This window comes from Xenopus laevis, chromosome 6L, assembly GCF_017654675.1.
Source record: "Xenopus laevis strain J_2021 chromosome 6L, Xenopus_laevis_v10.1, whole genome shotgun sequence".
NCBI lineage: Eukaryota > Metazoa > Chordata > Amphibia > Anura > Pipidae > Xenopus > Xenopus laevis.
In genome coordinates this window covers 56,213,058-56,223,959 of record NC_054381.1, presented here as the reverse complement: position 1 = coordinate 56,223,959, position 10,902 = coordinate 56,213,058, and the positions used below count along the sequence as shown (strand labels likewise).

The 10,902-nt window shown below is 38.4% G+C and overlaps 1 protein-coding gene across 2 annotated transcripts in view; it reads left to right on the top strand.

Annotated features, from left to right (window-relative positions):
• The first annotated feature begins 491 nt into the window (after positions 1 to 491).
• LOC108718499 (protein-glutamine gamma-glutamyltransferase 4) overlaps positions 492 to 10,902 on the top strand; it is a 35,866-nt gene continuing 25,455 nt past the window's right edge. The window contains exons 1-6 of one of the 2 annotated variants that reach the window (XM_018266832.2): positions 492 to 593; positions 2,555 to 2,741; positions 3,351 to 3,457; positions 5,047 to 5,176; positions 5,882 to 6,000; positions 6,975 to 7,082. In XM_018266832.2, coding sequence (XP_018122321.1) covers positions 2,564 to 2,741; positions 3,351 to 3,457; positions 5,047 to 5,176; positions 5,882 to 6,000; positions 6,975 to 7,082 — 642 coding nt within the window. In that variant the 5' untranslated portion in view covers positions 492 to 593; positions 2,555 to 2,563. Of the gene's footprint in view, positions 594 to 2,073; positions 2,142 to 2,554; positions 2,742 to 3,350; positions 3,458 to 5,046; positions 5,177 to 5,881; positions 6,001 to 6,974; positions 7,083 to 10,902 lie in introns of those variants that run through there. The other variant, XM_041566069.1, reaches the window with a different exon arrangement.

Genomic DNA, 10,902 nt, shown 5'->3' with positions numbered 1-10,902 from the left:
AAAGTGAGTCTTTGTTTTTAGTTTAATTCAATCTTTGTAAAAAGCATTAAAAAAAATTTGCTAGTTCTGAACACACAGCACCATATCAGCACTTGGCTAATATATTAGACCAGGGATGAGCAACTGTAGGCCTGAAACCAGATGTGGTCCTTTAGGATATTTTATGCCCACCAGGCCATGCAAGCCCTTCCTCAACCTCTTTAGAAGACGCTATTGTTTTATTATAATCAGGTCCCTGAAGAAGTAAAGGGTCCCAGGGAAGAAGAGCACACCTAATGCATTTAGGCATTAACGCAGTGGCTTCATCAGGTTGCTCATTTTACTGTATAAATAAAATGTCATGCTGGGTCATCAGACCCTGTTAAGCACATGATAAATAAAGCAACATGATTTTATGTTTTCTCTATTAGTATATGGCTGCCTGTAATAGTCAGAGGACGTTAATTATGTTTAGCACTCCCTCTTGTTTAATACACAGCTTGTCACTTTATTCATTGGTGGTGCTCCTGCTGATCAACACTTACTAATGAATAAAAGGTCTGAACGTGTTCATAATAAGCACTGAACAGCCTATTCAAGACAAGGAATCTTTGGTGAGTGATACATATTTTAACAAACTTTAACAAGCTTGTGTAGCTTGTATGTTGTAGCGCTTTTGTAGGTGCAAGTTTGTATTGATAGCTTTGTCATTCGCAGCATCTTAAAAGGATCAAACCATTGTTGCTAAACCACACCACACTAAAGAATTGGTAATATAAGGCTGTGACCTTTACTTCCCAGACAACATGACTAATTGCAGTGGCTTTTGAATGAGATGGCAGGCTAATTTATAGCAGAAAGAATTCCTCGGAACAGGCTGTATTTTCAGGATTTTTTTTTAAACTGCTGAGAACCAAATTAAGCTTTTAACTGTCTAAGGATTATGTTTCCACAACATTTACACAGCAATTACACAGCATTTACACAACATTTACAAAGCATAGGCATTTCTCTGCTGTTAAACGTAAGCTCAGTGATGCCTAAATAATTATTTATTAAGCAGCAATACTTGGAGAGAGTTAAGGAAAAAACCCCATCTTCTTAACTATTCTGCCAAATGATTCCTGTAGTTGCCAAACTGGGTAAGCTTTGTGTGGGGTCATATTTACTCAAACTGGTTATGTCTCTCAATGTCCCATTGATATACCACCTACATTAAATACAGTTGTAATGCACCATTATAAAGAGGCTGAAATTTAACCAAATACATATAATTTCTTGAACTTCTGTTAAGAGTACAGGTATGGGATCTGTTATCTGGAAATCCGTTATCCAGAAAGCTCTGAATTACAGGAAGGCCATCTCCCATAGACTACATTTTATCAAAATAATTTAAATATTAAAAAATGATTTCCTTTTTCCCTGTAATAAGAAGATAGTACCTTGTACTTGATGCCAACTAAGATATAATTAATCCTTTTTGAAGGCAAAACAACCATATTGGGTTTTATTAATGCTTAAATGATTTTTAGTAGACTTACTGTATGGAGATCCAAATTACAGAAAGATGCCTTTTACTGGAAAACCCCAGGTCCTGAGCATTCTGGATAACAGGCTCCATACCTATATTTACCCAATGGTAAGCAAGGGTGGTGCTATAAAATGGGATGGAAAACTGTAGCCATTATTATGGCACTTACACAGGCTACCAATTATATTAAGTTTTGCTTCAGGTTGGCATTTCTTAAGAATACTATGTTCACCTATCAGTGTAGCATTATTACATTACAGTAATACCTGTTTCTGCATCCAAAGTCTACATTTTGCCTTTCGAAATGTGGGTGACATTAGGTTTTGTACCAGTGTTTTTGCTTTGAAAACCTTTCCATACTTTGGATCTTCATGCCTTAAGTCTACTTGAAAACAAAAAAGAAAACATTAGGCTGGTGTTGTTTCATATTGCATTAATATCTTAGATTGGATCATGTACTGTACAAGGTAGAGGTTTATCATTACAGAGAAAGAGGAAATCATTTTTAAAGATTTAGTCTATGGGAGATGCCCTTTCCGTAATTCAAAGCTTTCTGCATAACAGGTCTCTGGATAACATATCCATTACCCAAACAACATCATGATATGCTGAAGAACACTGGTTATGCTAGGTCAGTACTAAATTGCTTAGGAATTTCAGTATATTAGAAAGCAATTGGATTACTAACACAGTGCTTTATTAGAGATGATTCTCATTGAATCTCTGTTACATCTATAGCTAGGGTTGAGATTCTGCGAAAGCAAAAGGGCTTGCCCTTCAAACTCGATCCATTTCTAAACAACCTTTTCTTTGTTTTTATATTGTGATTGTATAATTAAAAAATGTGACATTTTATTATGTTTTACCATGATCCATACTATCAAACACCTTTCAACATTGAAGCAATTTGCTAAAAATACACATGTGTACAGGGTGTAGATAATTTTATAATTAGATATATTTGGCTATAAACAATATAACAACCCTGTTTTATTCTTTTCTTTAGTCCTCACACAATGTATCATTTGCTTTCACTTATAATAGGTGTCAAACATGACTCCAAAAATAATGAATCTAGACCTCCTTAAGAATGAGAACAGAAGCCAACATCACACCTCCGATTTTAACAATGCCAACCTTATTTTAAGAAGAGGGCAAGAATTCAAATTTAAAATCACTTTCTCTGAAGAGCTCACAAGTGAAGATCTGATAGAGCTGCACTTTACAACCGGTAAGAATAACATTGAAATTATATCCACTAAAGCTTAATTTACAAAGTAAGGCAGAAATGTTGTATATTAAGGGGGTTATTTACTAAAACTCAAATTTATCTCATCTTTTTATTAAACCAAGCTCGACCAAACTTTCATCCACGATTTGAACTTATTTATTAATAAATTAACTTGAAAAAATTTGGTGTGAGATAATACTCGACAAAATCAAGTGAAAACTTGAATTGGACTAATTTTTCAAATTTGATACTCGAATTGCTCGTTTTTTTCGGGTTATCGCCTGAAAACCCTGACTTTTTTGAATTATCAGATGAAACCCAGCGCAGATCACAATATATTCAAACAGTAAAAGGGACATCTTCCATTGACTTCTACGTGACATTGGCAGGTTGGATGGCGGTTAGCATTATACCTTCTCAACAGACACCCGGCATTGTCAATGAAGATCAGAGGGTTGTCACAAAGCCCATTTAGTTGGAAAGTAAAGTGGATTAAGTAAAAGCTTTAATATTCAAAGTTGCCAGCTTTTTGTTACATACAGTACACAATCCTCGTTGTATGGAGTTTATGTATCTCTATATATAGCTAACAATTATTTTCTTTACAAGGTTCTGCACCATTGCTATCCAATGGATCACTTGTGATAATAAAAGTAAACTCTGAATTCACGAAAAACCAGTGGAGAGCAAATGTTCATCAGAGCAATAACAATGAGGTAATTTCAGAAAACAAACATTCAAAGTACATTGTATAAATGATAAGATGGTAGAAAATGAATATTCAGCCTCTGTCTCACACAAGGTACAGAATATGTTTGCACATAATATCAGGTATCTTCTTATTTGCATCTCTGTCAGAAGCTTATTTACAGACTATTTATCAATGGTAGATAAAATTATCATCCAGATGAACATTTTTAAAGGGGCAGTTCACCTTTAAGTTAACTTTTAGTATGTTATAGAATGGCCAGCAACTTTTCAGTTGGTCTTTTATAGTTTTTGAATTATTTGCCTTCTTCTTCTGACTCTTTCAAATAGGGGTTAATCACTCCATCTAAAAAACAGATACTCTGTAATGCTCAGACCCAATTTGAGGCCACAAAGGCAAATTTTGAGGCCCAACTGCATATAGATGAGCACTAGGGAGCCGCGATCTGCATGTGTTTGCGGGCGATGGGACCCGGTGGCCTAGGGGGCAGTACATTCACTCGCGGGGGGATATGCGGCTGCGCGTGTTCCCGGCTGGCACTAGGACCCAGGTGACCCAGGGGCGCCAAAAAAGGAAATCCAGCCCTGGTAAGGCTATGAATGTATTAGTGCTGCTACTTTTTGTTACTCATCTTTCCATTCTGGTCCTCTATTATTCATATTCCAGTCTCTTATTCAAATCAATGCATGGTTGGACTTTAGCAACCAGATTGCTGAAATTTCAAACTGGAGAGCTGCTGAATAAAAAGCTAAATAACCCAAAAAAACACAAATGATAAAAAATGAAACTCAGTTGCAAATTGTCTCATGATATCTACATCAAAAGTTACCTCAAAGGTGAAAACCCCTTTATTATTTTTATTAACATTTATTTATATAGCGCCAGCATATTTCGCAGCACTTTAACATATATAATATCCACTTAACGTTCCCACAGTGAGAGCAGGCATAATGGGAACTTCACGCGTTCAAGTGGACCTGTCACCCAGACAAAAAAATCTGTATAATAAAAGTCCTTTTCAAATTAAACATGAAATCCAATTTCTATTTTTTATTAAAGCATTCATAGCTGCTGTAAGCTCAAATAAAAATCTCAGCTGTCAATCAAAAGTTGTCTGCCCCTCCTCTATGCCCGTGGCATAGAGGCGGGGCAGACAATTACTTTCACTTTCCATTCAGAACTTCTTAGATGTCACTGCTCTCTACATATTTCCCCTGTTCTCTTCACCATTTAATTGTGTAACCAGGACATGGGGATGGACGTCAGGTCCCCCATTCTGGTGCACAAACAAGATTCTGAGATGATACAAGACTTGTCTTAATAACGGTGTCCACAAAATGGCCCCTGCCTGCTTGCTATAATTATGAATTCCCAGACTAAAGGAAACAAGATTCAAATAATTTATATAGTGTAATTAAAGTTCATTTTGCTTGACTAATGTGATAAAATAGGATTTTGAATCATTTTTTTGGGTGACGGGTCCCCTTTCATTTGGACCCTTGACACCAACAAATTGGTTTCTGGGTTGATGCAGTAAAAATCTTTTAGTGACATGTGTACAATGTATTGAAAAATGTGTATTATTATTTTTTAAAGCACGTGCTTGAAGTCTGTAGTCCTGCCAATGCCATTATTGGAGTATACTCTCTGTGCATAGAGTTGGGAAATGGTACAATCTTCTACGCACCTGATCAAATGTATCTGTTGTGCAACCCATGGTGTGAAGGTAATTTGTTTTTATTCTGTATGTTTCCACTAAGGCAAATGTTATAAGCAAAGCCTTAGATTTCCAAAGTAGGCACCACAAATGTTTTTACCTATACAAATGGATTTTCCAGTGAGAGACATTCGTATCTGCAATAAGTCAGTTGTCTCACCTGATCATAGAAGATTTTTTGCTTCCAAGCATTAAAAGGACAAATATTATACTGCTCAATGTGTTTGGTGCTCCTGTCAGTCAAAAATCAGGCCAAATAGAGAGCCGGGTATACAGCGGAGGCAGGATTGATGATTATATGGCATTCTTTGGGCCCCCAGCCATGGTGAACAAAGGAAATATTTTATTGGATAATATTGCTTTAAAAATCCATTTCCGATCTTTCTAGACAACAGATCTTGGCATGCTTCAACTCCCTTGATAATATGTTTGAGTAGGCTGGGAGCAGAAAAAAACTAAAAAAAACAGTATGTCTTCTCTTGGGATCTTAATGTAATATTGGGACACCAGAAATCTCAGTATGTAAGATAACATCAAGGCAAATTACTGGGCCCCACGGCAGTAATGACTGAACTTTAGAGAAGATTTATGTTGCCTCTTTAGTTGTAGGGACCACCACAAAGAATCCAGAACTAGATTCTCATTGTTTTATTTTATTATTATTAACTTTATTTTGTTATAAGTTGGTTGCATCTTGTTCTTTATTGTACTTAGATGATGATGTCTATATGCCCAATGAAGATGAAAGACAGGAGTATGTTATGAAAGACACAGGTTATATCTACAGGGGAACATACAAAAATATCAAAGCAAGGCCTTGGAACTTTGGACAGGTAGGCTATACCTTAATATAAAGTTAAATTGCTTATGAGTTCTGCATACAGCCAACAAAAGGACCATAACAGTGCCTGACCCATCAGAATATCCAATTTTTGGCCCAATGCCACCCAGACCTGATGAGAAGAATGCACATTAGAAGTGTAAGTGTTTATTGGGCTTGCCTTTGCTCAGACAGACACCACTAAACAAGGGTATGTATGATCATCTAGCAAGTTTCAATTAGAACCAGGGACGTAACGACAGAGGAAGCAGACCGTGCAGCTGGGGGCCCAGGTGGTATAAGGACCACATGAGGACCTTATTCATATGCAATTTCAATAAATATTGGTAAACCAGGTCATCCTCTAGACATTTTAAAATACCCAGAAAAATAATTTGCCGTGGGGCCCAGTAATATTTAGTTATGTCACTGATTTTAACCAGAGTGATAGAGAACAAATGGATAACCACCCCCTCTGCTTTGCTATACTGCTTGAGAGTCCAGAAAAGGCTTACCTCTAAGGTGCATGTGTCTGATACATAATTTAGTTAGTTAACCTTCTATACTGTGATTGAAAATTAGATTGTAACTGACCTCCTGTGGCTAGAATGTCAGAAGGTGGCAAAGTTAGTTAAAGAATATGTTTGATGTTGCATGCTTGAAAATGAATGAGGTGCCGTGCAAATTATTGCTGAACTCGGGCTGAAAGTCTTTTTAACTAAGATTGAGGAATGCTACCCTGTACGTTATATATTTGGCAGCACTTGATGATTTTTATTTATGAGCATCTCCTTTAGACCTTATAAATAATACATAACAGTTGATACTTTTCTATACGTTTGTTTCAGTAAGAAATCAATTTTCTTTGATTACAAATAAAAACAATTACATAACCAAGAATAACATTCTAATCTAATGTTGTTTTCCAGCTGCTATCAATCAGCGGATACATTTATAATATAACATATCATGAGTTTTTGTCTTCAGTTTGCAGACAATGTGCTGGACTGCTGTATGTACCTGATGGATTTTGGTGGCCTTAAACCTTCGTCCAGAAGGAATCCAGTTATAATATCCAGAAAATTCTCTGCCATGGTATGGTCAAAGACTAACATTGCCTATTTATGATTATATAAATATATATTTATGCTTACCTATTGCCAATATAGGTATTCAGCACTTATTTTAAAGGTGGGGCTTACAAGATACCCCTGGTGCTTGCAAGTGCAACACTTGTATGCCCCTGGCAATAAGAGCAAAGAGTTATGGCAGAACTGCACATTATAAAGTGTAATTTTCAATCATCTTGTGAGATGCATGTGGGCAGCCAAGGCGACTCATCCGTGATTCAATTCAAGACATTCAGGGAGCTCAGGCAATAATTGGGTGTTAAAAAAAGATTTTTTGACCTGGCCGATCAATTTCCTGACAGATGTCGGCCGAAAAATCGTAAGATTTACGATCGTTCGAATCCCACTAACCGCACGATAATTTCGAAGGATCGGTCGGACTTCCCTAAAATCGGTCGTTCGGCAAGAAAAATCGTCGCGTCTATGGGGAGCTTATGTTTGCAAAAATGTATTTACAATTTTAGGGTCAGGGCACACTCGCAGATTCGGGGAGATTAGTCTCTCGAGGAAACTTGGGTGACTTCGGAAAACAAATCACTCTGAGTGCCATCCAGCCAGCAATTTCCATTTTAGCTGGCGGGAAGGCAGGGGAGGCAATTCGGGGACATTAGTCACCCTGAAGAAGAGGAGATTTGTCGCCGGGCGACTAATGTCCCCAAATCTGCCTGTGTGCCCTGACCCTTAGGGACCTGGAGAAAACGAAGCCATTAGTAAATATGCCTCTATATGAATCAAATACAGTAAGTTCCGTTGTATAACATCATGTTACATTGTACAGTCTTATATATCAACAGAAGCTAAATTAGTAAACAAACAAAAGTAGTAATAATGATTTTACTTGCATTTCATTATTCAATGGTATTAATTGCTTTTGCCAAAAAAAATATATATGTATTTATTCAAGTACGGCATCTTAGTGTTAGTAACTTGACTTGAAAGCATTAAACAAATAGGTGCCTATTTACTAATATTCCAATTTCTATTTTTTTTTCAGAAATCAATTTTTTTTTTAAAATGTGTTTTTTTAAACTGCCTTTAAAATTGGAGATTTATAAAGTGTAGATTTATAAACCATGAAAAACTCTTGTACAATACTTCAGAAAGTAAAAGCCAAGTCCTATAGGAGCAGTGTCGGACTGGGAGGCCAGGGGCCCACCAGAAAACCATAGTCCATGGGCCTACTCTCCAAACTTTTTCTCCTCTTCCTCACCTAACCTCTATTCTTCAAGTCTCTTTTTCTTTATATTATTTATTATTCTATTATTCTATTTATATAGCCTCTGCTCCCATACAGAAGTAGGTGATGACCATGAAACAGGGCAAATGGTTATTAGCAGGAGGGCCCACTGACACTTGGGCCCACCGGGAGTTTTCCGGGTATCCTGGTGGGCCAGTCTGACACTGTATAGGAGTCAGTGGGAGCTGCACTAATCCAATTGTACCTTTTTTTTAATCCATTCGGGTTTTCAGAAATCTTTTTGCTAGTAATTGCCTTTAAAACTCAAATTTTTAGGTTTTTTTTGCAGATCCTTAATTTTTTATTTTTCGTTTGTGCATTTTCTGTTCGGATCTTTTAATAACATTCATGGCATTCGTGGTTTTAGAGAAAATGAGTTTGTTCCATAGGAAGAGGAGACTAATGCAAATGTTTCTTTGCCGCCAATTTTCCATTGACAGAAAAACAGCTGATTCAGTCCCATATTATATGGCATTACCAAAAGTCTGTCACTGAGCACATGGGGTGGATTTCTGTCTAACCAAGCACTCCAGCATGATCAGGCTGAAATCTGTCCAATACATGGGCTGACTAAATAGCCACCAATTGATGGGCTCATAGTTGAATGGTTAAAGGAACACTATACTGCAAAAAAGTTTATATCAAAATAAGTGGCATATTAAAGAATCTTACCAAAGTTGAATATATATTTAAGTAAATATTGCCATTTTAAATCTCTTGCCTTGAACCACCATGTTGTGATGGTCTCTTCCTGTAACAGGAAGTAGTCCGGGAGTCTGTTAATTGGCTCATGTGACCGAACATGTATGGTATGTTTGTGTGCACCATTCTTCCTAGGATCTCAAGGGGCAGTCCTTATTTTTTAAAATGGCAATTCCATATTTATGATTACCCAATGGCACATACTACAAATAAAGTATATTATTTTGAGAATGAAGCATGAAGCAGGGTTTTACATATGCTGTTTTATTCAATATATTTTTATAGAGATCTACATTGTTTGGGTGTATAGTTTTCCTTTAAGTACTAAGTAACTAACTGAGACTAATTTGTCACTCCACATGGAAGTCCAGTCTATTTTGAAAACAATAGTAGAGCAAAATCAAGACTAATGATTGGGTTGTTTAACATCAAATCATTTTATTGGTCTACTTTTACATAAAATGCAATGAATATGCATTCTTACACACTGAACCAGAAAGCCTGAAGAAAAAAAACATACTGTCCAGATCAAAATTTTGTGGGACCCAAGCTGCTCAGCAAGCAGGCCTAATCCTCAATATTATATTTTTAGGCACGTTTTACAGAATCTGCTGCCCCTTACACAATCTGGCATAGCAGTTCAAGAGTAATGATTGGACTGGCTGTCATCTGGGCACTACCTCACAAGTATACAGTGTGGCCTCAGCCAAAAAGTACTTTCTTAACCTAAAAATGGACTCAGAGAGGGGGGGTTACCCTCATGAGATACCAGGGGTCAGTTTACCTTAAGTTTATAGTTTAGGCCCAATTCATGTTATAAATCACCGTTAACAGGAATATAAGCACCACTAACAAATCCATAGTAAGTAAGTGTATAATTTGTAATGCAATCATTCTAATGCACAAGTTTCTTCTACTCATTTCCATATATTTTTCACTGACTGGGCTGCTATGCCTTTCACTCTGGATGTGCAATCAGCCTCTCCTCTATTTCCTTCACTATTTGTGACAGTAGCCACAGAGCTATCCTAATACTAGTGTGTTTCTGAGTCTCTACATTTGTGCTACATTCAGCATTCTTATAGGTGTGTGTCACGATCGCCGCCCGGAGCAGGACCAGGAGCTCCGGGCGGTGCAGCCTCCACTTCCGACGCCGCTCCCAAAATGGCGGCGCCCATGGCCGCCACGTGGGTAGCGGCGCCGGCGCAGAGACGCGCAAGTGCGCAGGCGCGAAGACATCACAACGGAGCGACGGACGCAGGCGCAGCGCGTCGGTCGCAGACGTGCTGACGCCGACGCAAGGGCGCCAAAAATCCCCTTTAAAAGGACGCCTGAGGCGCCAAGATGGCGCCCGAAAATAGGATCTCGTTCCTGTGTAGATTCCTGGGTTCCCTGCTCCTATTCCTGTTTTCCCTGAGGATATTCTTGATTGATCTCTTGTTGTTGACCCCCTGCCTGGACTTTGGACTCTGTTTGTATTCTGCCTGCCTTTTGACCTGTTGCCTGAACTCTATTACCCCTTTTGCTTAATCCCTGGATACCGCGATCCTGATCCCTCCTGAGGGGCTTCCTCCTAGATCCAGACAACCTCCCCAGAGGGAACTCCCGGTTCCCTGACATTATTTTCGGGCCATGGATTCCACTGAGGAAGCTCAGCCAGATTTCGGCAGGGCCTTTTGGGGCCTGCATTCCCGCATGGAGGCGTATGAAGCCCGGCAGAATTACGTGGGACACACGCTGGAGGCAATCCTGGAAAAGCTCTCCTTGTTGACACCAGCGACCCCCCTGCCGGCATCCCCTCCGCAAGCGGCTGCTGCCATGGCTACCCAGTCCTCCACTTCTGGTG